The following is a 27,828-nucleotide window of genomic DNA, read 5'->3' as shown; positions in this document are numbered from 1 at the left end:
CATATAAACATCATGATAAAAGTAGCATACTGCACTTGTTTGTTCTTTCATTCATCCTGAGAAAAAACTAACAAACCGGCGCAAAGCATTTCCTGTTTCAGCCCTTCAAATTATATACTGTACAAGATGTTTTTCCCCAGCCTCCTTGATGATGACTGATGCAAAAGAGAAGAATAATTAAGCCACTCACAACTTGAGTGGACTACTCCGAAGTAGAAGTACATTAGTACACACACAGGCAAAATTGGTACACCTCTGTGCAAAATGATAGTCTTGAGATTTATTGTACCCTGCACAGATCCGAGATGCCCCCTGTGTCAGATGTAGGAAAGTAGCTCCAGAAAATAACATAGCCTCCTCAATGTTTTACAGTAAGGACCATGTTAGTTTTTTTTCGTATGTTTCATTTTGCATCTGTTAGCATAGAGCTGATGTGCCCTGCTGAAAAGCTCCATTTTTGACTCGTCTGTCCATAGGATAGTCCCTCAGAATCTTTGTGGCTTGTTGACTTGCAATTTGGCAAATTTCAGTCTCACTTTTTCTCATTTTATTTTCAACAGTGGTGTCCTCCTTTGTTGTTTTTCTTGACAAAGAGATGCGATTCTCATTATGTTTTCTTAAATGCAACTTTTGCTTATAACAATATGATTTTTTATTTTTCATGAAACAAATATGACTCTAAAAATATGACTTTATTCCCTCTCAGTGCACACTGAAAATAAACAATGTAATTGTAATTACAAGGGAGATTCCCTGTTTGCATGCTAACCAGCAGCAAGAGGAGAGAAGATGAGGAAGAGATGCCGAACGATATGGCTTGTCCTTTCAAGTCCTTTGTGTCCTTCCAGAATCCTCCATTTAAAAAAAAAAATGCCACCAGCAGCGTTCTAAAAAGTTCAGGTGCTGAACATGAGATCCCCTTGACCAGACCCCCACTCGGCAAAATCGGGCTCCCCGCCAGAGGGAGATGAGTCCAACGAGAGGCTCCTCTTCTCTCCAAAGACTTTCTCCTGCAGCTCGATGATGTCGTTGCGGATGTCTGCCATCATCAGCAGTAGGAAGTCGAAGGAGCCGGGAGGGCCCTGATGGATAGATCTTGTCTCAATACTTTTTTTTTTTTTTTCAATTAATCAAAATCAAAACATTTTTTGATAGTATTTTTAAAATGAGGTGCAAAACAACCATGTAACAATATAGATCAGATAGTTTGTTTTGATTTAATTTCATACAATTATTTTGTAATTTTGTTTTTCAGTGTACTTTAATAATGTAAAAAGAATGCCCAGTCATATTTTCATTTTTACTTTCAAATATGAATTATTAGTGTATTGCTAGTTAAATGTTAACAAATGAAATGTCACCTAATTGAAATAAAAGATTACCTTAAATGAGGATGATTTTCAAAATATAACAATAATTAAATAATTTAGTGTTAACCTCTTTTGGCCTTAATACTAATAATAATCATCATGCATGATCATTTGTATAAAAATCTATATGACACACAAACCCAATGCTACTATTTTTGTTCCATTAAAATGTGCAATAAACTCACAGGCGGACCACTGGGACCATCTGCTCCTCTGTCACCCTGGAAATTGCAAATTAAGTATGGTTAACACACCAAACATCACATTATATTATGTTTATGTATGTATGTATGCAGAATATTTGAGAAGAGACCGAGTCATTGGTTAATTTTGAGCTGTTGTGAACTGTTATAGCTGCCAGTTTGGCCACCAGAGGGCAGCACTGCATTTCACAGGTACATTCATGAACATAAACATTAGGAACTAGTTTTTATATGAGTATGCACTATGTATGTATTAGTATATTGAACTGACCTTTAAACCGTCTTTTCCTGGGGCCCCGGGTGGTCCCTACATGGGCAGTAAAACACAGGTTTCAAAACTTTATATAAGTCAATACAGAGTGGTGGTTTTCCATTTCAAATTGTGTACTGTATATACAGTTGAGAATGCTGTGTTGTTCTACTGTTTATTTTTATTTTTTACCACTGGTCCTCTGCGGCCTCTTTTGATGTGCTTCAGATCAGGTTCTGGGCCTATGGGTCCAATGTCTCCACGGGGCCCCCGAGGCCCTGGAGGGCCTTCCCCGCCTGGGTCCCCTCTAGCTCCTGGCCCCCCTGGGTGACCTGTGGAGTAGTTACACTAGCTTGGTAAATTAAGTGACTTAGGCAAGTAGATTAGGTGGAGAGGTAGGAAAGTTACGTAGATAAATAGGTTTGTAGATTAGGTAGGTAGGTAAAGCAGAAAGTTAAGTTGTCTGGTAGATGGAAGGTTGGTCGTTTGGTGGGTAGTTTGGTCGTTTGGTGGGTAGTTAGTTCTATCCGTCGGTCAGTTGTTCAGGTCAATAGTTAAGGGTTAGGATGGGTAGGTAGGTAGGTAGGTAGGTAGGTAGGGGGCAGGAAGATAGACTAGATGAGAGCTAGATTAGGTACATATCGTAGGTATGTAGCAATAATAGTAACATTAGGTTGGTGAATTAGGTAGACCATTTAAGTCGGATGGTAGGTAGGGGGAACAGGCAGAAGATTAAATAGAATGTAAGTTAGCTGACTAAATAGGTACATTCCGTAGGTAGATTAGCCAAATAGGTAGTGGCATTAAGTACAGTAGCTGTGTCAAATTATGTACTGTATGTAGAAGGCGTTACCTGGGACCCCAGGAGATCCTGGAGGTCCAGGTAGGCCAGGACGGCACGAGCTGTCACGACTTTTTCCTGGCCTCCCAAGAAGAGGTTTGTCACTGCGGTTGGCCAGGAGGTCAGGAATCTGCCAGCACAACAAGCATTATTAACACTACAACTTTAACTACAACCAGCATTACACCTCCGCCAAGGCTACCTGCGAACTGGCCAGTCGCAGTTTTATTTGCAGCAGACTGCTTTTCATGTTGATGAAATCCTGACAGGTAAAGGAGCAGGTGCCCGCACTCATGAACGTGTCCGACTTCCCTGATGAACTCACTGAAAATCAGCGCAACACACTTTAAATTAATGAAACAATTGCATAGTTCTGCTTTAATTAAGGTGCACATTACCTATAAAAGGATGTATTTTGATTTGATTTGATTTGATTTGATTTGATTTGATTTGATTTGATTTGGTTTGTTTTTTTAGGGAACAATAGCCAACCACCAAGACACCTCTCATTTGGTTTAACTTTGCACAAACTTTGGCACACACTAAAATGATCTACATTGTTGGTTTAAATCCAACACATCTGCGTTGACAACGAGCAATACACTGATTTAGGGTGACAACCCCATAATATGGGATAAACTTCTCATGCGACATGTTGCTGTGCCTAAGTCAAGCCACGCACGCAGCGTGGATTTATTGCTGTGCTTCATGCTTTGGAGTTACGATATAAAAACATTCAGCTGCTCCACATGGGTTGGATATAAATACATAGAATGGCAACATGTCTACTGCACATGCACCAGCTTTTTATATCATCATAACACAAAATGTGTTTCGCATGCTGGGGGTTCACCTGCGATTAATGAAGTCTACATGTATGTTTTATGTTATGTAGCCAATTTCACATACACAGTACACAAAGGCTATTTATCAGGCAAGCTACCATAGTATATGTAGGCCTATATATATAATATGCATTAGATTAGTATCTTACGGTTGTGCACGGCGATGCAGGAACGCTGATCAGGCGCCATAATGTATCCGCTGTGGCATCGACACAGGAAGCTGCCGCCCGTGTTGACACACTCATGCTCGCATACACTGCCGCCCGACTCCTCGCACTCATCGATGTCTGTGGAAAGAGAAAAAGTGACATTGCAACATTCAACTAGAACCACTATTTGGTTAAAAAATAGTGTATCTAAAAAACAGAACAGGGATTCAGTGTCAATATGTGTGCTTTTAAATATATGTAAGCGCTTTTCATAGTCCTCATAGTGCTGTTTTAAAAATATTTTTCCTTTCCCTAACCCCTTTCTTTTAAAGCGATCAAGCAAAATACAAATGAAAACATCAAAACACATAAATTATTACATAAACAATAGGGGTGTGAATTGCCTAGTACCTGACGATTCGATTCGTATCACGATTCACAGGTCACGATTCGATTCGATACCGATTAATCCCGATACGAATTTATAAGTCGATTGTTGCGATTTTTTTTCATTCCAATTTAGAAAATACTAATCAGTAAGCTTGTAGAGTGTAAGATTTATATGAAAATGTATTATTTATTTATCTGAAATTTCAGTAGAGGTTGTAATCTGTTTCATGTTAAAATAAAATATTAAGGCTTAATGTTCCGTTCATATAACATTCTTCCATGCTCAAGGTGTGAATCCTAACCCGAAGTCAGACGTTTTGTTGAATATTTTTCCATTAAAAATGGAAGTTTAAAAATCGATTCACACACACACAAAAAAAAAAAAAAAAAAGGCAATGATGATAAGACGTTGAATCGGTAAGACTACCGAATGAACATTCTGAGCTCTTTAAAAATAAAAATAAAAATAAATAAAAATAAAAAAAATCGATTTTTTTTTATTGAATCGATTCGAGAATCGCGCGATGTAGTATCGCGATATATCGCCGAATCGATTTTTTTTTGACACCCCTAATAAACAATGAATACATGAAAACATACAAAATAGAAGTAATTAAATACAAAACATTAAACAAGAAAACTGCTGTTTAATAAAATGTAATGATGACTATTTTTAATGAAAAAAATTATTAAAATGAGTAAACAAATGAAATAGCTAAACGCCTCTTCCACACATGGCGCCTGAATTCTGTGATTCAGCCTTTGTTCTCTTCTTAGCGCCACTGACCAAGACAATAAGGAGACTTGTGGTTGCGGTGTCTCTCCCGGTCGAAGCGATAACCCGGGTAGCAAGTGCACACCACCCTTCCAAAGTTGTCGGTACACTGTTGCTCACACGGCGACACGGCGCATACGTCCACATCTGTACCAAAACAAATGACATAGAAGGAGCCATCAGAAATTAATTATGGAATAGCCATGGGAGTTTTTTGTAGTACCAAATGTGTATTGTGGGCTAAAAGTACAAAAATCAAATTTTACTTAATTGGTCTGAATTGTATTATTTAGCTCCTAAAACTGATGTATCTTAGCTCATCAATCTATGACAGTTCCGTACAGTGACTGGCAGAACAATAAAGGCTCTGTAGACAATAGATTATTTGGATCTTTCCTTGTACTCTAGTAGGCTACTTTTGCAGCAACTTACCATAGGATACAATTGTCCCAATATCATATCTGTATGTAGCCTACTTTTGGTGTGCATAATGTACGTGTGTTTATTTTAAATGTAAAAAAAAATAAAGGGACCTTTACACTTGTGAGCTTTTCTTAAAAATGTATTATTGTATGCCATACCTACCGGTACTATAAACATAGACACCGTGCTTTATATTTTACAATATATATTTATTTTTTTCCTCTCCATTTTTTTTTTAACTCTTCCATAGTGGAACAACGGTGGACAAGAGCCACCTCTTGATACTTTTATCTGCTGTTCCGTGTATTCAGTGTTAGTCATTTCCTTGATAAGAATGTCACAAAAATACACGATGATTGATGATATATTCCATATGAAGCACAACAATGAATCTTCGCCATGGCCGCTTTGTTGTTGACGCCAACAGTGAGCTAATTTGACTTACATCATCGTTCCAAAGTGACAAAAAGGCAATGATGTGGAATTCTTTGGATTACCATGCAAAGCCAATGTGGTCTGCAGACCTTGTTTTGGCGCAGGATGTTTCCCTGCTATAAAGGTAGCAGAATGGGAAGATTAGATGGGAGTAGGGAAATTATGTGTGTGAGTGTGTTTGTGTGAAAGAACAAAAAGATTTAAAGTGTGTTTTACCTACTTTCAGGTATGCACTGGCCCATCACAAACCTGAAGCCTTCACAACATTTCCTCCTGAAGAGAGAAAACAACCAAAAAAAGGTTTGAAGATTGATATTGTAATATTATGAAACTTATAAAGTCATATCATTATCATTATTCAAATTATATCAAGTGTTATGAAAAAGCCTGTCATTTTATAGGAATAAAGTTACTGCTTTTGTCCCATAAATATACTATATATTTATTGAGATTTTTCTTTTTATAAGAGTATAAATCAGGAATATTACCAGAAAAAAATTGTTAAAACATTGTACAGGAGTAAAAAACAACAACAACAAAAACAAAAAAAAACACAGGTCATGACAACTTGTAATTTTACAAACATGTACTTGCACTCTTATAAACACAAAACATTTGAAAAATCATCTAATATAATGACTTTACTTTTAGAAATATAATTTTTCGGTTTCCCCATTTTTCAGTGAAGCCCCAATACTCTTTTGCACAACACTGATCTGTAGTGCTTCTAAAAATATAATCCGTCGAGTGCCATTGTAATCCATTCATGGAAGCCATTACCCTCTAAAAGTCATTGAGAGTATTTGTCACATGTGGCCCAACACATGTTACAGACATCACAAGAGGAAATGACTGACGCGGGATGACCGCGCAACAAATATCACACAAGAAGGGAGGAAATGCATAACAAAAGAGTGTGTTAGCAATCCTTGTTGTCCCACGACAAGTCGCATTTTACTCATGCAGCCTTCATGCAGTGTCATTCTAAATCAACTCCTAAACCTTTTTCCCCCCAGAGTGAATAATCACCCATAAACCGCCGAGACAGGCCTGAACTGATGAGATCCAGATGATTGGGCCGCTTTAATCCCAAACTGAGGTGGAGACAGGTGGGTGAAAGTTAAGATGAAAATTGTCACTACTTCATTGAGTCCGTCGACAAATCAGTCTGCAGAGGTAATGACTTGCAGATGGGCGCCGGGTCCTCCGGGAGAAACTTATACCTTTTACGCCGCTCGGATTAAAGCGAGCGCAAGGTTACGTGACATGAAGATTCTAGTCGGTGTGACTCTGATGTTACAAGTGACGTTATATCAGGTCGAAAGTGCTCTTTATTACAGGTGACCTCATTTCTACAAGACATCCATGCAGTGAGGCCAAGTCAGGAACGGTTCAACATCCTAAAATAGGAAATAACTACTTTTTCTGGGAGGGACGACTTTGCTCCAGAACACCCGAAAAGGGACATATTATGTAAAAGTGACATTTCGATTGATTGTATGCAAATAGTTGGTTCTCTAGCATGCCTGCTAACCATCAACAGTGAAATTACATGTAGACTGCAACACGTTACAACTTAGATACAAATTTGGGTTACGTCGCCAGCACAGGATGGAACTTTTTTTTTTTTTTTTTTTTTTTTTTTTTTTTTACGATCCGTCATTTTCAAGCGGCAGACTACATGAAAAACAGGATCATGGCAACAAAAGCTTATTGCCTGTTCAATGTGTAAAATGTCAGATTACTGCAAGGAAGCAAAGTCCCTTCTTAGAGAAGAGATCCAAAGACTCTACGAAGACTCTACGACTCTAAGAACTACTAAACCGGACATATTAAGTAAAAATTACTATTTGTTAGCTTTTATACAAAACGATGGTGTCACTGGAGTGCCTGCCCATCCATCAGTTTTCGAATTAGACGACCAAGCCAATCTTTCTGTTCGTGGTGTTGTTCTCAAGATCGGTCTTGGTCTCAAGACCACTTTTTAAGGTCTCATCTCTGTATCGAGGGCATTTTTACTCGCTCTTATCGAGACCAGGACAGTACTACTCTGATCAGAGGTGAAATAATTTTTCTTTGATTTGAGATTTGTTTCATAGTATTATTTCAAAAACAACATAATTTACAACACTACTGCCTATCTCCTAAAATGTATTAACATGAAGGAAGATGCACAATTTTCAAGTAATGGTCTACAGAGAAGTCTATCATGTTCTATCATCAAGTTAACCACACCGATGGGAAAAATGAACCATAGTGATTAAAATAAGCAAAAAGGTGCTAGTACGGAATCCCCTTTGTCTTGCGTTACATGACAGAGGGAGCATGAACGAGGAACTGCGATATAGCAGGAGACAACTGTATACGTTGCGAGTCAGCAGCTTGCCAGGCAGCAATTCTACATCAACGTCTGCATGTGTCCCATGGGTGCTCCTGGTAGAGAGCACGGAGGAAGCCGTGGTGTCTGGATGAGCAGATGAGAGCAGCAGGAGAGCTGACCCGTGTGTTTTTGTTTTGCTGTGTGAAAGTATGCCGGATAGACAGGAAACAGGCCTCCAGAACACACTGACGAGTGTGGGTGCATGTGTGTGTCTTCATGTTTGACGGTCCTGTGGAGGACCTTCATCTTCTTATTCCTGGAACAAGCTCCAGACACTTATCCCATGCGGGATTTGTGGTCCTTATACCACAGAGTATTTAACCTCCAATTCAGCCTGACGGTCTTTCTCTCGTTGGTGCTTATTTGACAAGATTGCTTAATGGAGTGCTAATGCCTGCTTCTGGTTACGGTCAACTCAGCACTGTCAACGCTGAATCTTTACATTGTCAACCGCCTTGAGCATGGTCTACCATCTGGTCTTAAGGACTTCCAGTTGGTCTTATGGACTGGTGTTTCTGTTTTTTGGGCAAGAGCAGATCTCCCATTTTTATCTCTTAAGATATTGTCTACATCATTGGTTCCTAAAATGGGGTCCAAGAGCCGTAGCTTGTGAGTCTTTTAAAATGATTGGCGTTTATTACCTTGGATCATTTTTATAGAGGATGTTTCGTTTACGACTGAACTGACATTCGAGGTTTTCAACAATTTGGCACAAAATCCCTAGTCATCCATATTCCATACTACCTACGGTTTTGTGATATACAGTACACAAAATGTGATCTTAATATCAGCTTTTGGGAATATGGGAGGTTCTTGTCTTCATTTCAGGATCTTGTAACATATTTTCTTGGTACCACATATTCCTGCCCGTATAAGTCACAGCAACAGGCTTTTAGCCCTCATCTACAGTGTAAAATCATCCAGTTCCAACCCTGGAAACTATTTCTTGAGTCTTGTAGTGATGCTCTGCTGCTTTTGGCACCTACAACCAGAATGATGGCAGCATTGAAAGTTAGTGATGAGATGTGCAAAAAAAAACATCCAACACCAACACTTGTAAGGTCAGTTTAGTCTGTAGACAGTCGGCATCATCACTCATAAACGCCCCCCCCAAAAAAAAAAAAAACATCCATCACCGAGAGGGATTTGTGCTGCTTGTTTGTAGAATGATTTTAAATCCTCCCTATCGCTCCCTGGCCAGCTCGCGTGATGCGTTGCTGGGAACCGACAACAGATCTGTTTGAGCCACGTAATGCCTTGTTTAACCTATTTCACCCGGTGTGTAAAAAAAACAACAGCGAGTAGCATAGTGAGAGAGGTTTCACTGATGACTTGATTCAACCTGACTGAAATGAAGTAGGGACTTGAGTTGCTTGAAACTTGAAGGTTTAGAATTGAGACTTATTTATGACTTGCATTTTTGGAAGAAGGTAGATGGACTTGTAGTAACTAGTCTGGTACAGTACAGTATTATCCACTCTCACAGTTAGCCCATACCAAATAATGTCATGCTTCAGGCTCAAAATGTCACCGCCCTAAAAATCTATTATTAATTTTCTTTCTTAGAAGAGGTATATTTCACATTTTGTTCTCAAAACCGTTCCTTTGTGTCTTGTCTGTTACATTATTCTGTCAATTACTGCCCAAAAAGAAAAATTAAGTTTTTGGAGTTGGAAACTGACCCCAAAGGATCAAAATCACAGGACTGGCCCATCACAAACCTGAAGCTTTCATAACATTTCTTCCTTGGCAGAAAAAACAAAACAAAAAAACAAAAAAACATGACGAATCATAACTAATCTAATCATCACAGTCATAACTATGATAAGGAAATAACTGACATTTTTATTGGAATATAGTTGACATTTTTATGACATAACTTGTAAAATGGCAATATTACAAGGAAGCGCTTTATCCTATGAGAATAAAGTCAGATCATGATTTTACAACGAGACAGTTCATGACAAAGTTTTAAATTTTGTGAGAATGAACTGGAAATGTTACTAAATTTTTAGCTTGCTTAGCAACTTTGCCGATGCCAGGAGTCACCAACCTTTTCAAAACAGAGTGCTAACTTTTGGGTCCTAATTAATATGAACAGCTACCAGTTTCCATCCATCCATCCATTTTCTTGACCGCTTATTCCTCACAAGGGTCGCGGGGGCTGCTGGCGCCTATCTCAGCTGGCTCTGGGCAGTAGGCGGGGGACACCCTGGACTGGTTGCCAACCAATCGCAGGGCAGCTACCAGTTTGATACACACTTAATAAGTAACACATTGGCTATAATTATTTGGAGGTAAAACAATACCTTATTGTTATTTTGCCTGCTAGGTTTTCACCACAAATGTGATTATTTGGTCCTTTGCTACAATATCCACCTTTGACTTGGAATATTTTTCAAAATTGCTATTATCATGTGTATCCATCCATTTTCTTGACCGCTTATTCCTCATAAGGGGCACGGGGGGCATTGGAGCCTATCTCAGCTGGCTCTGGGCAGTAGGCGGGGGACACCCTGGACTGGTTGCCAGCCAATCGCAGGGCATAGAGAGACGAACAACCCTCCGCACTCACAAACACACCTAGGGACAATTTGGAGCGCCAAATTAACCTGCCATGCATGTCTTTTGAACGTGGGAGGAGACCGGAGTACCCAGAGAAGACCCACGCAGGCACAGGGAGAACATGCAAACTCCGCCCAAGAAGGCCGGAGCCTGGACTCGAACCGGAGTCCTCAGAACTGGGAGGCGGACGTGCTAACCAGTCATACACCGTGCCGCCCTTATCAAATTTACACCAATTCAAATATGATTTAAAGAGAATAACAATCAAGAATTGACAACATACTGGTGAGGTTTTTTTTCTTTCTAGAATAGTACTAACAAAATAGACACGTCATTGGTAAGCTAGTTGCAGTGTACCTAATTACTGGCCAATAATCAATCCTCATTTATGTCAGCGTTTTATTTTGTTTACGTCAGCACATGTGGGCAAATCGTGTGTTATTGCCCAATTTTTGCTGTTGGTAAAAGTCAAATGATGAAATATTGGTGCAGTATTTACATATTTTTACAGTTGTGTTAACAATGTGTGTGCGGGCGTGCGTAGGGGTGTGTGCGTGTGTGTGGTCGTTGGTTTTGTGTACAATAAGCTCCAGATGCTGCAAATTCAGATGAAGAATACTATTGATTTTGATTGTGGAAAAGTCTCTGCGTATGTGTTTGTGTGTGAGTGTGCTTTAATAAATGGGTTAGCTCAACAAGCCTCACAGATTCCCTTAAAAAATGGATTGCATTGTAAGATTTTGTAATTCAAATGATAAAATATGTTTTATAGACTATAGGTCTATATATGTATTTTCCCCATCTTTTGGGAGCGCTTTTTTAATATTTGGATCTGTATCTCCGAGAGGGAGGATTTGTTTCCCTTGGATGGTCTCTCTTCTTGCCAATTTTTTTTTGCCATATTTATTCAATGATGTCGCTGTAAAATCATGATGATTTTAAAAATAGAGATACAAATGGGGGCGAGGGGGGGGGGCATTGGGGAAGCCTCTTTTTAAATAATACTTTCACAGCAATTATTTTGTTCTTCTTTATACTTAGTTTTTTTTTTTTTTACTTTCACTTTTTTACTTTTACTTTGCATTTTACTACATTTATAATTGCATATGTTCTCCATCAGGATTGATTTGAAAATAACTATTTTGAACATGTGATTTGTGTTTGTGTAATTTTATAATTATTATTATTTACACATGAAAGCCAACCAGCGTGTTTTATGAACGTGTTTCCCAGAGCAGCCTGTTCCAGCCCCTTTGGTGTTTCTTCCTAATTACAGTACATACGTGTGTGCGATTCTTGTGTGTTACACACCAAGATCTCCTTCAAGGCCTCCTTCTTGGCTGTTTATATGCTCTGCCAGCACACCGAACGCTTCCAGGACACCGGCCTCCAGGGAGGTATCAGAGCTTCGTCTCACAGAGGAAGCTTTGACTAGAGCAAGCCAAGCAGGCGTTCCGGATGAGCTTCCGCCGCCAAACACGTTTGACCTGCACTTCCTGCTTTACTTCCAATGTTATGCATCGCATCACTCCCGTCCCCGACGCCACCTGTCCATCACGTTCCCATTTTCCTTAAAACACACCCCAGGTGTCTTTTTAACATGTTACTGGAACACTTTTGTTAGAATACCCGAAGGATCAAGAATGACAGTACTCTTTTACCCTAATGTTATTGTTTCTGTATCCTACATACAGAATGTCAAAAATGTCACAGTATACACTTCGATTTTTATGTTTATTTTCAGGTACAATTTGGACAAAAGAACAGCAATTTTGCAATATTGCTCCAAAATGTGCCATGGCAAAGGTATGATATGAATAAATATGCTTACAATTGCAAAGATTAAGCTGCCAAATGATACCTGAAACAAAATTGAAAACAGGTATTGGATTGTGTTTTTTTGAGAGAGAGACAATGATAGCTTTGATCGTATTTTCATGGAGGAAAGCATCACTTCATCACCAGCCCGCCAGAATTCAGATGCTGAACCGCAAAAGTGTGACATACTCAGGCCGCTAAACAAATTGAAAGCAGCAAAAGCATGGATTGTGATTCCAAAGAATTACATTCGTCAATTAGTGCAGCAGATCCGTGCATGTGGCGCATGCAGTGGACATCACCTGAGGAAAAAAGTGATCCCCATTACAGCAGTCAAAATGAGAGGAGGTGAGAATAAGTGAGCGTGACTTCCTCGGAGATGATGAGTGTTTGGAATGTGCCCTGACCCCATGGAGGGCTCCGTGTCACCACAAGAATTTGCCATTGGTGACCCTCTGAGCATCTTACTATGACACACAAACACATGTGATGGTCTTTTTACGCTGGGAATTGTCATTTTGACATCCTACCTTGACAAACCAGCGTGCTCGCATTTGTGCGTGTGAGTCTTGGAATACACAAAACAAGCTTCAGTTTTCCCATGGGAATTTTCTTGCAACACATTGAAATACGCTCAAACTCTACGTAAACACTCCCACAGCCACTACTGAAATGCTTTAACAAAGAATTAAAAGGCTCTCACTCAATAACATTCACATTGCTACTATAAAATACAGAAGGGGAAAGCACAAGAAAAAATGTCAAAGTCAGGAAATGAAGTTTCATGAAATTTGCAGACGATATTAATCAATACTCTCAGTCAATCAATGACACTTTATTGCTACAAGTCCTTCTGTGTATGACAGTGATGGACAGTGTGTTGAACATGTAGGGGCAGAAGGGGGAACCGGGATCCTTCCAAATGATGTGCTTGCTTTGCTTCTCTTGCCAGACCGGAAACTGGGTCGCAAAAGAGGAGTGCAGCAAAGTAGAGACTGTGGTGTACTGTATACCACTGTAACGTCCACAGCTAAGGAACACTGAGGGCTATTGTTAGTGTGTTGTAACAATTTTTCTCAAAAGGGAACTGAGTAAACCGAGCACAGCAGCCAAGTAGAGACTGTGGACTTTCGTGCTGCCTATCTACAGTTAGGAAACAGCAACAGGTTGTCATATCTGGCTGTTTATCCTCAAATTCTACAACACTGCAGCGATTTTATTTGCGAGGAGATTGAATGGCACAGTAAAGTGGAGACTGTGGAGTATAGTACGGCATGGCCCAGAGCTATGTTTATTTTTGTCTTTTCCAGGTATGAATCCAATGTAAATTCAATTCAAAAGAAGACGGGGGGAAGCATAGAAATGGAGCAGTACAGCCAAGTGGAGACTGTGGAGTATAATCCTGTTGTCCACAACTAAGATAAAGCAAAAGGTAACGTTAGAATGTGTGTTTATTGTTATCATTTTTGGTCATTTATGCTCAAGAGGAAATTAGGAGAAAACAAAGTCCTACAGCAATGTGGAGACTGTGGCATATAATACTAACTCAAACTAAAGCAAATCAGCATGCTAAGCTAATGTGAGCATTGTTTGTCTTTACTAACTGTATATTTTTAAATGTTACAACGTTGCAGCAATTTTCTTCGAGAGTAGACTGAGGGTAGCAAGAAAAGAAGCACTGCAGCTAAGTGGGAACTGTGGAGGATCAGAATTCAGCATCACAAGCACAGAAATAAAGGTACGCTAACATTAGCAATAGCAAATGCTATCTATCAATCCATTTCATTCAAGAGGAGACTGAGGAAAGCGAGAAATGTAACTCTGGAGCAAAGTAGAGACTGATGGCTATAATACTACAGCAACAGGCTAAGCTAATGTTTTATTTTTGTCGTCTCAAGCCATGTATTCTCAGATTTGAGTGCAGTTGTGTTACATGACAGTTTGACACAAGTGCTGCTTGCCCCAGGCAAACAATAGCATGGCAACAGTGTAGTTACAGTGTGTTATATTGGCCGGTTTGTTGTGTTGAGGCGCACACACTCGCACAGCTAATGAAGACCACATTGTATGGAGGGACAAAAGAAACTGCTTTTCCAGAAAGGCGTTCAGGTGCACGCTAAACAGAAAAAGATGACTTGACTTTTTGTGTGCCTGTGTGTTGTTGGGGGTCATACTCCTCTTGTCCACAGCCCCTATCAAGACAATTAGGCTTCAATTAAAGACAGGAAGCTCAACTCAAAAGGCCTTGGAAAAAGATTTGGACAATGATAGGAAAGTTCAAGAGAAATCAAGCAAGTGTGAGAAAAATAATCTGGGGCCACACGTAGAAAGAGTTGCATGGCTTTCATATGAAAATGCGGCTTATGGACAAATCCAGACAATGTCGCACGAACAAAAAAGAAAAATCCAGATGTATGACAATGTATGACTCACAATTGGCCTCTTGCGGCTGAAGCCAGTGGGCAGCCATTTTGCATTGTCACTGAAAACTTCTGTTCGGCTAGGATCCCTGCATGTAATGAGAACATCTCAAAGAAGGAACTTCACTATTTTGCATCGACCATTAGAAGTATTAAAACAAGGCGCACCAACTTGTTTGAGGTGTTGAAGGCGCTGTGTGGCTTAAAGTTTTGTAATAAAAGCTTTTTGGAGAATTTTTGGTGGATATACATGTTAGCATTTAGCGTCTCTTGTCAGAGTCAATAACAGTGAATGTTTGAAAGGAAATGCAACGAACCACCTTGTCTTTGGCACAGATGATGTCACTGTTGTGCTGATGGAGCGAGTACTAACACAGTCAGAGTAAGGAAGTGTCAACAAATACACAAAAAATGGCTTGGAGTGTTCTTTTTATTTGACTGCAGCAAATAAGCCAATATGTAGTAAGTTGCCTTTTTTTTTCTTTTAATTTTGCACTCCACAAATACGCCACATTTTAAAAAAACTAAAACTAAAACTAATAAAAAAATAAAATAAAATGAAGCATTTTCAAAAAATAAAAACTGTTAAAAACTAACAAACCCTCTATAAAAATTAATTTAAACTAAGTGATTTAAAAAAAAAAAGTCAAAACAAAATAAAAAAAATAAAAAAAAACTCAAATGAAAAATCCCAAACTACTATTACGCTGTGTTGACCAGAAGGCCCTTGAAAAAACAAGAGACAAGTGGATACACACAAAATAGGTGACGTGTGCACTTTGGGAATATAAGAATGAAAGTACTCTGGAAGCATGCGGCTTTTCTTCATCCAGATGAAACACAGATACTCGCCGGTGGGGGGGAATCGGGGAAGTTGGCCAATCCAACCAACAAACGGCAGCCTGACACAACAATTCTCTTGAATGCTCTCTCAAGCTGTCAATATTTGATTTTATTTCACTTTCTCTGGCTTTGTCTTTGGCTCTCCGCGCCAGACGTTTATACGACTACGCCTCCCCAGAGTTTTTCGTTGCTTCCCTTTTACTTCCCCTCATTTCTTTCCACCTTCTCCATTACTCCGCCACTCATCTTTTGCTTTCTGTTGCACTCCCTTGCCACAACAGGACAAAACTGAAGGTGGGGCATGGATTTAAAAGTTTGCCATAAAAACTTATGTGACTTTTTGGGTGGGGAGAGAAGGTGCGCCCACTTGGTCGTGACGATGAATGTGGTGTGTACCGGTAAATGTTTACAATACAGTTTTTCCTAATTGTTAAAACACATTCCTTGAAACCGCTACCCATTTACTCAAAACCTTCAACATTAATCCATAAATTAAAACTAAATTTGCAAAAGTCTGTTTCTTCTCCCCAATTGGCCTTATCACATTAGAAGAAACTTGTGTGTTCACTTTTTAGTTGTTCTGTATCAAGATGACAGCTGTGCTGAAGTTGTTCTCATTTTCCAGTTATTGTTTACAATTTTGCAACATAAGTGTATCACAGTATCAAATGGGTTGCGTGACAGAGAATATGTTTAAAGGGGGAGTTTGCAGTTTTCAAACTGCTGCATTGATAGCATGACTTATTCATGTTGGAGTGTTGCAAAACACAAAATGTTGCCAGCTTGATGTTGTTTTTATTGGGAATATACAAATGGAAACGAAGGCTGCTGGGTGTCCCGGCACGGTTCTGTTGGCGATTCTTGTCAAGGTCTTTTTGAATAATAATAATAATCATCATCATAATAATCATAATAATAATAATGATCGTTTTAACTCATTAAATGCCAAAACGTCTTCAGAAGTCCATTAGAATCAAATCATTTATTGCCAAGGTTGTAACTTGTAATACAGTATTTTTTCTTCATTTGGAGGAAATGATATGGGCCTGATGCACTTCTGATTTAAATTGTAAGCATTTGATGAGTGTTAATGAGCCAAATTGCCAGCAGAGGTGAAAATCCCCTCTGTTTGCCAACTGTTTACAGTGGGGGCGAAGGGGACTTTATTTATAATGGCTGCCGCAGCACAGTCAACAGTCTTTTAGCCGAACAATCGGAAGCATACACTCTGTCGCTCTCGTTTCTGTTCTTCGTGTCTCTTTATCGTTTCTGTTTACTTTTCAAATGTCTTGTTAGCCTGTCTTGCCCCCAGCACTGTTTGCTTAGCTGGACAACTCATTAGCTCTGTTTGTTTTCAATCTAATCTGCCGTGGAGCCACCCTTTTTTTCCCCCAGCAGACCTTCTGCAAAGCCTCATTATAATGGCTCTCATTTTGCTACTAGATACAAATAGACCCTGACGTGTGTGTTTATGAGTTTATGAGCACAGTTAGCAGCTTTTTAAAGCCAGAGTGGAAGTGAAAGCCAAGTGTAATGCCATAAAACAAGGAGATGAGTAAGGGGAGTAGGGGGTATTCAGTGTGAAGTAATCCCATTTTATTGGCGTGACAACGAGCACACACACATACACGCACTTGCCATGGTCTCCCTTTGTGATGTTCTGAAGTTCATTGACGTGTCAGTTGATGAAAATGTATCTCTGTTATGACTTTGGAAGCACAGGGATCATCTCAAAACCGGAGAATCGGAGCCATGACAAAAGACACGGCATTAATTTCCGTTTGTCTTTTTACACAGAACCCATCAGATGCAGGACATCGCGGCAACTGTGTGTCTGAGCTGGCATACAGCAACACGGCATCCTGCTGTCAGGTAATTCAACGGGTGACAAGGTCAGCACCTTGTGTTTTGGCTCTGTATGAATCAACTGATGAAGGTGAAAAGTTGATTTCCGGTGTCTGTGCCATTTGTATTGCAACAAGGACCAGGTAAAAGTCATAAACATAGCTTTTAGTGGCAGCGTGAAATTGGCTAGTACTCCCTGAAAATGTGGAAAATTGGTCTAAAAGAAAAAAAATGTGGAAAATGTATTACTTTTATAGGAAATGTCTTTTGTAAAGTGCCTTTTGATACTACCCCCAAAGACAAAAAATTTCCCAGGTCACTTTTCCCCACTGCTCTGTGGATGATGCTGACTATTATAGAGCACCAACTCGAAATAAAGCAGAAATAAGCCATCTTTAACAGCCAGCCTGAAAGAAGTTTTTGATATTACCTAAAAAAAAAAAAAAAAAGTGTAACTCACATGTAAAAAGAGATATTACACGCAGTGTAAAAACAGTTGATGATACTAAATCCAAAGATGGATTTCGGGGTCAACTTTGTTTACCTGTTTGTGTCAGTGCAATTTAAACCAGTGGCCTGGAAGAAAAATTCTTCTGACACTACCTCCAAAACTGCCTTGCCGAAGGCCCAAGATTCCCGTGTCCAATTCATCCCCCCCAATTCTGTTTTAGCCGTGTTAATACTGAACTTGCGGCTCAAAATAAGGCAGAAAAAAAATTACAAGGCAATACAAGTCACTTGCACACTGCAAGTGACTTTGGATACAACCTCCAAAGATAGAATAATAAAAACCTGTTGGTGCCGCATAAACAGAGAAGCAACCCCCCCAAAAGAAGGAAAAAGCCAGCTTTTAAAGTCAGGAGTGACCTCCAATAGGGAAAATTTGTCAAGTCAAAGTTATTCCACCATTGCATGTCAGTGTAATTTATACAGAACATCGTAAAACGCGTCTGATACTACCTCTGAAGGCAGAAAAATGCTTTATCAACTTCGCCCCTCTTCACTTTTCAATTCTATTAATACAGACACAGAACTTCAACTAAGTAATTCACGCTTATTCAGCCTTTGACGGAAGTCTTCGAGCCACTCGGGTTGTGGTTTCCCTACACGTTATTGATGGGGACAAGAGTCAGGAGGGCATGTATACTTTGCCTGCAGGCCTCGACACTTCATCCCAAAGGACGAGATTTACGCCCGACCGATAACCTCTGATGACCTCATCTGCTTAGCACGAGTGTGATACTTGTGAAGCATGTTTACCCCACCTGACCCGACGTTAACGCTACAGCTACTAGACAGACGTCTGGCTTGTGTTTCGGTCCTGACGAATCAGGACGCATGGGGACAGGAAGTTGTTGAGCTGGGGATGTAGTCCAGGGGAACATTTGACATTGACCATCACCAAAGAACAACTCATTCACATGTCATGAGAAAAATGTTTGTGGTTACAAATGACAAACGAGCTGGGTGGGCGGGAACGATTTTTCATTTTCCCCAATTTAAAACAGTTCGCAGGTGGGCATCGGATGGGTACCGAAGTCAGTACTTCTTTTGGTACGGACCGATTTGGGTTGGTACTACCAAGCACTGATTCCGACTCAAAATACACCAAGGATCAAGGATTACGTCACACGTACAACTTTCATTACCATGACAACCAGGGTGGAGCTAGGAAATTGCGACTAGGTGAATCCCTATGTGTTTTCAAGCAGCCCAGTCTCTTAACAGAGAAAACTGACACTAATTTGTATACAGTACAAGCTATTTTTAAAAAAAAAAGGGTGTTTCACCTTTAAAATATTTACATTTGTGAAAATACTAACCTCCTACGGGAAAAGTGTCCAAATCCAAAATGCACTCAAAGTCTTCAAACTGAGCCAACGATAACAACATTCACCGACCGCATTGGTGTTTCCCAGGGTATTCTATGCACAAAACAATGAGTAAGCAAGTGGTAACAATAATAGGTTGTACGGTCGGTAAGTAAATCATGAACTCAATGTTTGGAAATGACCACAATCGACAAACAGATAGCAGACAATAAAAGCTTATTTTGTTTGCTTTAGTTGGGTTTTGTGCTATTTATCACTCCTGCCAAGGAGATTTTAAAGGCAATAAGACAATAATCCATGTGATTAACAATGTGAAAAATCAGTTCAAAGCTAAGCTAAGAACTGTGGCCCAAGCTACCTCGACCACTTTGGAATTGATATTTGTTCAAATCAGCAGGGATATTTCAATGAAAGACAACAAACAACAAGATGGATGGTCATAAACAACCACAACAAATTCCACACAGCTGTTTCAAGTTTCTTCCTTAGATGCCAAACAGCTATCCTTAAACATGTGACGACGTCGGTCAAGAATTGTGATTGCTCGAGTGCTGAATAGAAGCCAAGTTGTTTTTCAATGCTCTGTGTCATACCTACCAAACAATAATCTTGGAATGTTTGACAAGTACTGAGTAGAAGCAAAGACAAAAGTGCTTTCATGCTGTTTTTATCAAATTTTAGATGTGTCCCTTTGATGTGGGTCGGTTTGGTTTATGGAACATAGAAATGCAATAAAAAGTAGAAAATAAAAGTGAAAGACAGAATATAAAAGTTAAAAAGAAAAATAATTATTGGTAAAGTCAGAATTTACATGTTCAAAGAGAGTAGGAAGAAGTACAAGAACTTCCTACCGCCTATAACTTATATCATGATAATAATGGTGTTGATAATGATGATAATAGTGTGATGACAATCTCAGTGTCAGCCAAAACAGTTCTGTGGGAAGGAAAGTAGAGCTGGCATTCTGTAAGATATGACCGTCAGTTTAGCGTGAATGTGCTTAGCTTGTATGTGGTTAGCTTGTACACGGCTAGCTTGTACGTGATTAGCATGCATGCAGTTAGCTTGTATGCGGTTAACTTTATATGTGGTTAGCATGTATGTCGTCACTCATCACATAGCAGCACATCTTTTCACTGGAGCTGAATTTGATCAAGATGTCCTCTTTAAGTACACTCAGTTATTTGCTGATGTACTGTAGTCTGCTTGATTGTTCATTATTGTAGTTTTTAACATTTTTTTGTTCCGGTCTCTTTCACCCCCTACTAAAACCCTTTGGTCTTTTTTTTTTTTTTTTAATCATGCTCTACTTCATTATCCTTCCCACTATTATTTTTTTGGTCATGTTTGAGCACAAAACAATTAGAAATAGTGAGTTTGGTTTTTGGTTTTGTTTTTTTGGTCATTTTTGAAAAGAGCAGAATATTGAGTCTTCAAGTGCCGAGCGGAAAAAAAAAAATAAGACAAAAGTGCTTTTAGAGCTCTTTTGGTCATGTGTAAACACATCAGAATGGTGATTTTCCCAATACTGAATAGAAAGCAAGGCAACTTTGGCAGAGCAGGTTCAGTTTTGACATGTTGCTTACTTGTGGGAAAGAGAACTGATAGGATCGATGAGAGGTTGTTTTTTTTGGTCGGTTATGAGTGGAAATGGACACGAATGACAAAAAGTGGACATATTTGGAGTATAATATATCATGTTTACAGAAATATCTGCCTGAAGTTTATGGTATAAAATGAGCCACAGAGAACAAAGTACAGTACATTATTGCTGGGATAAAAAAAAAAACAGTCTTGTTCCTACCCATTGCTGACTGCTCATCAAAAATCTTAAACGACACATGTTAGTGCTTGGACACGCCAACACACACACTGACGCAAACTCACAAAGCACATACACAAAGCACAGGATCCTTCCTTTAGGGATCCAGGCTGGAAACTCCTGGCAGACATTCTGACACAAACGTGGATGTGAATGCATCTAAAGTATCCCTGATGCGACACAGTCCAGACTTGACTTGCATGGGAACGCTTCTTGGTCATGTTCGCGGGAGGGAAACCCTGCACGGGCGCCCTAATGAGTCAAAACAGGAAGCTGTTGCGGTTAAATTGTAATGTCAACCTTGCGTCCCGAACCTGAGGAGGCTCTTCAGAGGTCATTAAGTGACCCAAATGTCTGCTTTGTCTCATCCAAAGGTGACTTGTTAGCTCGGCCATTTTAGCTTTCAAACAACATTAATTAAACGAGTCAAGCTAAAGCAAGCGCGATATTGCTTGTACTATCTCCAAAGGTGGAAATTTTCCTATTTTGTTTTGTCCCCCATTTATACACAACCATTATTAAAAAAAAATCTAAAAAGTGCTGTTATTGTGTAAACAAGTGGTCAAAACCATGTTTTCACCTAACTACTATTATTTTATATAATTGTTGGCTCTTAACTTCCACGTACAATTTTGTTCCTTTCTGTCCTCCATTTTTTGTTTATTCACCTGTTCGTTACAGCAGCGTGCTGCCATCACACTTACAGTACTCTTCACAGCTGCGAGACTTCCGACTCCACTTTGAGCGTTAAATCTTAACATGGTTGCGCTGTCTTCAATTACTGTATTTGTGTGGGGTCTACTTTTAGTATGCGTCAGTCAAAACAAAGGCGCTTGTTGTCATGTTGTTCCCTCCAATTGTGAGACTTCCACAGCTTAGAGCATTTAACCACACATACACAGCAAAAAAAAAAAAAAAAAAAACTAACGTCATCATCCTGACAATGCAAAACATTTGGAGGCAGACTACATGCACACTCGTGGCATTCTGCCAAACCGAGTAATACGAGCGAGAAAAAACCACAACAATGAGAATGTTAAAAAAATCATTTTTGGACCTCATTGCTGAGAAAACCACAGAAGGCGGGATATAGTGGTCATTTTGTCAGCGGGTGGTAAGGGGGTTCACTCCGGTATGACGTTGCAAAACTCCTGGGAGACAAAAACATTGGATTTGGATTTTAAAAAGCCATCTTTGCAGCTAGAGAGCATGAGAATCAAGTTCCCTAAAGCGGGGTATTAAATTAAAATACTTAACAACGACACACTAGCTCAAATGATAAGCAAACAAAACTAGCATCACTGCGCAGTTTATAACCCTTTAGGCAACAAAAAATTGAACACAAAACGCATAAAACGACTAACAGTATCAAAGTTTTAGTTGTATTGTTCTTTATGTTACACCAAGCACAAAAGTATGATGCAAAAATTGTTTAATTTTGTCGTGTGCTACTATTTCTTCTTAAAAAACAAAAAAAACACACACAAAAAAAAACATGACACGCCATTTTGTGTTTTGTGTTGTTCGAGTGACTGGAACACATTACTGACATTTCCACTCATTACTGCGGGGAAAGTGGCTTATAAGCGTAGGGTGACCAGATGTCCGATTTAGCCTTGTATCTCGAATCCTGACAGATTTCGCCAGCCCCGTTGATTTGTTCAGCTATTACTTTACCCAGTCCAGTCAGCAGGCCAATTGTTTGGGACGTGCACGTACAAGGAAGTCTTGCCGGCTTGCAATGGAGAGCTCCAGCAATGGACGACTATCTTGTCCACTGTCTGCTCTCACTTGTTGTCTAGCAACTCAAGTCGCAAGTTGAGGTGACGGTGGACACAATCGTCGTCCATTGCTGGAGCTCTCCATTGCAAGCCGGCGAGACTTCCTTATTCGCCGAGCTGCTCACTTGACCAATGACAGGCAGTTTGCAACAGCAGAGTCCAATCCAAGACACGCTTAGGACCACCCCTTCATTTGAATAACATTTCGACTTAGCAATACGGCCCAAAAATGCCAAAATTCAAAATAAATCCATCCATCCATTTTCCTAACCGCTTATTCCTCACAACGGTCGCGGGGGGTGCTGGAGCCTATCTCAGCTGGCTTTGGGCAGTAGGCGGGGTACACCCTGGACTGGTTGCCAACCAATCGCAGGGCGCACAGAGACGAATAACCATCCACACTCACAAGCACACCTAGGGACAATTCGGAGCGCCCAATTAACCTGCCATGCATGTCTTTGGAATGTGGGAGGAGACCGGAGTACCCGGAGAAGACCCACGCAGGCACGGGGAGAACATGCAAACTCCACCCAGGAAGGCTGGAGCCTGGACTCAAAACCGAGTCTTCAGAACTGGGAGGCGGAGGTGCTAACCAGTCACCACCGTGCCGCCCCAAAATAAATAAATGACTAAATAGATAAATAAATAAACGACTAAATAAATAAATAAATAAATGACTAAAAGTGAAAATAAAAACGGATTTATTTCCATTTATATTTAATTTTTTAGATATAATTTTCGAATTATATTTTTTATATTCATTTTTATTTTCACTTTTAGTCATTTATTCATTTATTTAGTCATTTATTTATTTCCAATTTTGGCAGTTTTGGTCCTCCATATCCAAGAGCTGCCGGGACCGAGCAAAAAAGGTTAGATAATGGTGAGTGCAGTGCTTTATTACAGCTGTTAAACTGTCAACCCAGCGAAAACATGAACATTAGCTAAATAACACAACCAGTTTGACTACCGATTAAATTTGTTATAAATAGTTCCTGGTGAGTGTTCATTTTATATTTGATTTTCACTGTTTAAATTTGAAAATCTGGTCACCCTATAATAGCAACTTATTTCAGTTGAATTATTTGAGTGAATGTAGGTCAAACTCAGCCATGTGGAGTCACACAGCAGCTGTACAACTTAACAGAATGTGTCATGTAATCATCCCAGCCAAGAGAACTTGTCGGCGAGGACAATTGAAGCTCCATAAGTGGCGTAATTAGCCCGGCTGTTTGGATAGCGGCCAAGCCCGCCGCTTCAAAACGCTTAACACGCCAACAGCAATCACACGTAAAAATACATCCGGTGCTCCGAGCGATGATTGGGCTCGCTGGGTCAGAGTCAAATGCAGTTTAACAGCATCACTCCGCACTCGCTCTTTCTCTCTGGAGGAATCCCTGAGAATAACCTATGTGGAAGTGTTGAATGGCCCCCTCGCAACCCATGAAACTTGTCACCACTGTTTTGTGTATGTTCTACTGACCCGTGTGTTGTTAGCACATCCTAGCACATAGTAGGATGCAGCTAAGGCCTTGTTTACACCTTGAGGGCTTCCTACTTTACACTGTTTACCGTAATGTGTTAGAGCATATTGATTGACAAGTAGACTAGAAAAAAAATTAGGCACTGTAGTGAGTGGATAACATTTGAGTATCATAATGGCTACGGCTTACAGCGCCCCCTGCTGCTTCGGAATGCCCTTTGCAATCAGTGTCATCATGGAGCCAATCTTGATTTGATTTGAATATCATGAGCAATACTGTATTATGGAATAATTCTAGTTTGATAACAAATGATTCAATTGGTAACTGCCAACAAAATCAATGGAAAAATGTTCATACCTTATAAAACAGATTTTATTTTTTGCTACGTTGTCTACGAGGCGTGTGCTCCTGGTTTCAAAGAGTTTTTTAAGGCCCCCAATAAACTCATACAGCCATCAGATTGGAGTTATTACTTTTTTAAAGGACAATTTGATCCAGGGTGGGGGGTTTGAGGGGGCAAGATGACATCCATCTTCATGTAAAAGTGCCTCCTGCGGAGTCGTACGTCTTTCAGCAAGCCAAGAAAGCAAACAAGATGCAGTCCGACCGCGACTGTGAGAGCATCCTGACTAAACGCCAGCCAGTTTTCCCTTGAAGGGGAACTTGTCTAAACAATAAAAGGACTCACTGACGTGTTCCCCTGGCGTGTGGGAAGCTCCGTGTGCTCGTCATTCCGACATAAATCTGCATTGAATTCTCAATTCTTTCTATTTTTACACTCTACTACCAGGAAGAAGTGTGATGATAATCACAGAGCATGAAATTGCACTTATGGTATTGTGGGAAAGTATATAAATGAGCAACACTGTTTCACTCTATCTTCAATTTCGAGATAAAAGTTATTGTGGAGCTAAATTATTAGCACATAGCTACCAGAGGCTATCACACAGCTACATGGTGGTTAGCAAACAGCTAAAATAATCTAAATTTTTATATAATTTTTATATAATATATAATTTTTAATAATTTAAATTTTTAATGTCTTTCAGCAGTTTAATGTTCATAAGTTACAGATCGCTAACAAAAACTTTTACTCAACTAAAGCACACAACTAACTTGGTCTGTCAGACAGCTACATAGTTAGCAAACAGCTAAAAGAATCTAAAAATATGAGCATTTTTAGTTTATTGTAGCAGGCTAGTATTAGTGGCCAACACACAGCTTAACAGAACCGTTCACTCAACTAAAGCAGCAAATTTAGCACACGACTAACACTTCCTGTCACAATTTAGCTACATAGTTAGCAAACAGCTAAAAGAAATGAAAAATAGCTATCTATGGCAAACACACAGCTGACAAGGTATTTCATGTATAGTGCCCTCAAAACGAGGAGTTTGTACAGTTTTCTGGATTCTTCCAGACGAAAGCAATAAAAGTAACGAATCACATCCTCTGCTGTCAAATATTAAGTGGACCGAAAGTTGGGAAAAAATGGACATGATGGTGAGGTTGTCAAATGTATCCTGGAATGCAGACACATGAATTAGGATCGTGTTAATGTCTATTAAGTGGACATCTTCAAAGCCACTATGCTTTTAGGGATGCTTTTATTTATTTTTTTGTACTCCTTGTGGGAATACACAATTTTGGGTCTGGTGGGGATGAAGGTCCTGGAAATGCCAGGCCATGTTGCAATAACAGGAACGCTATCAGGGTGTCTTACCTGAAGCAGGTACTGCTCTTCCCTCCGGCTTGGATGCATGGATACTCCACGGTTAGGATTTTATTGTCGGGACACTTGCCGCTGAAGAAACAAAAAGATTTAGAAGATTTATTTATTTTTTCTCAACTAAACACAATGCACTCATGGCTACTCAGTCAAAAGCCGGTTCTGGTTGTTTAAAATGTATTCTACTTTCCTTTTTTATTGAAAAACATATTGGGAAAATCTATCCATCGATTTATCTATCCATCTCTTTACTTATCCACTTATTTATCGATCTACACATCAGTACAATACGTACCTATCCAGCGAGCTGTATCTATCGTCACTGACATAACTAACTATCCATCTATATCTTCCTATCAATCAATCAATCAATCAATCAATAAATCAATCAATCAATCAATCAATCAACCAATCAATCAATCAATCAATCAATCGATTAATCAGCCAGTTAGTCAACCAATCAGTCAATTCAACTATCCACCTATCCATGAATCCACTCTCCTTTGCATATCAATCAATGAATCAATCAATCAATGAATGAATCAATCAATCAATCATATCAATCAATCAATCAATCAATCAATCAATCAATCAATCAATCAATCAATCAATCCATCAATCAATCCATCAATCAATCAATCCATCAATCAATCCATCTATCTATCCACTATCCATCTATCCATTAATCCACAATCCTAAAATAGATAGATAGATAGACAGATAGATAGATAGATAATTAAACCCCAGAGAGGAGGAAAAAAGTACTGTACTATCTATCTATCTATCTATCTATCTATCTATCTATCTATCTATCTATCTATCTATCTATCTATCTATCTATAGTCCAGACCAATCAATCAATCAATCCACCTACCCATCACCTATAATCTATCATTCCATCCATCCATCCATCCATCCATCCATCCATCCATCCATCCATCCATCCATCCATCCATCCATCCGTCCATCTATTGACCTATCCTTAATCCAAAATGTTTATATCAATCAATCCTTCACCTATGATAATCCATGGGTCTTTCAATTTTTTATCTAGCCATCTACTTATCAACCCATCTACTTATCTTAATATTTATCCATCCATACCTCCATCAGTCTATGTGTTAAAGTGGATATAATTTGAATGGCAACCAAGGGTCTTGAAAGGACCTACTGTGGGGCGTCCTTCCCATGTGTGGTCCTGATGGAGCTGGCGGCAGAGTCGCAAAGCAGAGCCGCACACATGGCGGCGCCAAATGCTAGTAGAGTGGCACCATCAATGTGACCCATGTCCGTGACCGATGCCCCTGAAGCTCCTTCACTTCTTCACATGTGTGCCACCTCCAAAAACAAGAAGAAGAGGAGGAAGAAGACTGTTTAGTCCTCTGGCAGGACCGCAGCGAGGTGTCGCACGCATGTGAGCAGCAGTCTTTCCCGTGCTGCGCAGTCCACCCTGACTCGACGCACTGAAGCAGAGAAGGAGGACTTTACAGCTCAGTGCGCTCCCTCTAAACCCCTTGGATTGACATTCTTGCCCCCCACCCCACACCAGCCCACTCTGTTCCTCTTTAAAAGAAGCGGCTCTGCAAAGGCACACTCCTGCTGCTTTCACCGCAAAAGACAACTAAACA

General features: G+C 39.7%; 1 protein-coding gene and 1 long non-coding RNA gene across 3 annotated transcripts in view; one reads left to right on the top strand and one right to left on the bottom strand.

Moving 5' to 3' along the window:
- Positions 1-14,173, top strand: part of LOC144017752 (uncharacterized) — a 54,918-nt gene extending 40,745 nt beyond the window's left edge. Inside the window, exons 3-6 of the long non-coding RNA XR_013283242.1 lie at positions 5,908-5,981; positions 6,698-6,790; positions 13,755-13,876; positions 14,079-14,173. This is a non-coding gene — a long non-coding RNA (uncharacterized LOC144017752). The remainder of the gene's footprint in view (positions 1-5,907; positions 5,982-6,697; positions 6,791-13,754; positions 13,877-14,078) is intronic.
- Positions 674-27,641, bottom strand: LOC144017751 (collagen and calcium-binding EGF domain-containing protein 1-like). Of its 2 annotated transcripts, XM_077519635.1 has the most exons (11): positions 27,372-27,641; positions 26,195-26,275; positions 5,902-5,954; positions 4,836-4,970; positions 3,659-3,796; positions 2,867-2,988; positions 2,677-2,794; positions 2,016-2,155; positions 1,845-1,880; positions 1,556-1,591; positions 674-1,082 (listed from the first exon to the last, which is right to left on the bottom strand). In XM_077519635.1, the coding sequence occupies exons 1-11, from the start codon at positions 27,485-27,487 to the stop codon at positions 897-899; spliced, it is 1,161 nt and encodes a 386-aa protein (XP_077375761.1). In that variant the 5' UTR covers positions 27,488-27,641; the 3' UTR covers positions 674-896. The 2 variants fall into 2 exon arrangements, with proteins under 2 accessions (XP_077375761.1, XP_077375762.1); XM_077519636.1 differs by lacking the exons at positions 26,195-26,275; positions 27,372-27,641 and adding an exon at positions 22,264-22,296.
- Positions 27,642-27,828: the final 187 nt, after the last annotated feature.

This window comes from Festucalex cinctus, chromosome 4 (assembly GCF_051991245.1).
Source record: "Festucalex cinctus isolate MCC-2025b chromosome 4, RoL_Fcin_1.0, whole genome shotgun sequence".
Lineage (NCBI taxonomy): Eukaryota > Metazoa > Chordata > Actinopteri > Syngnathiformes > Syngnathidae > Festucalex > Festucalex cinctus.
The sequence above is the reverse complement of the archived record's forward strand: the minus strand, read 5'-3'. Positions and strand labels throughout refer to the sequence as shown.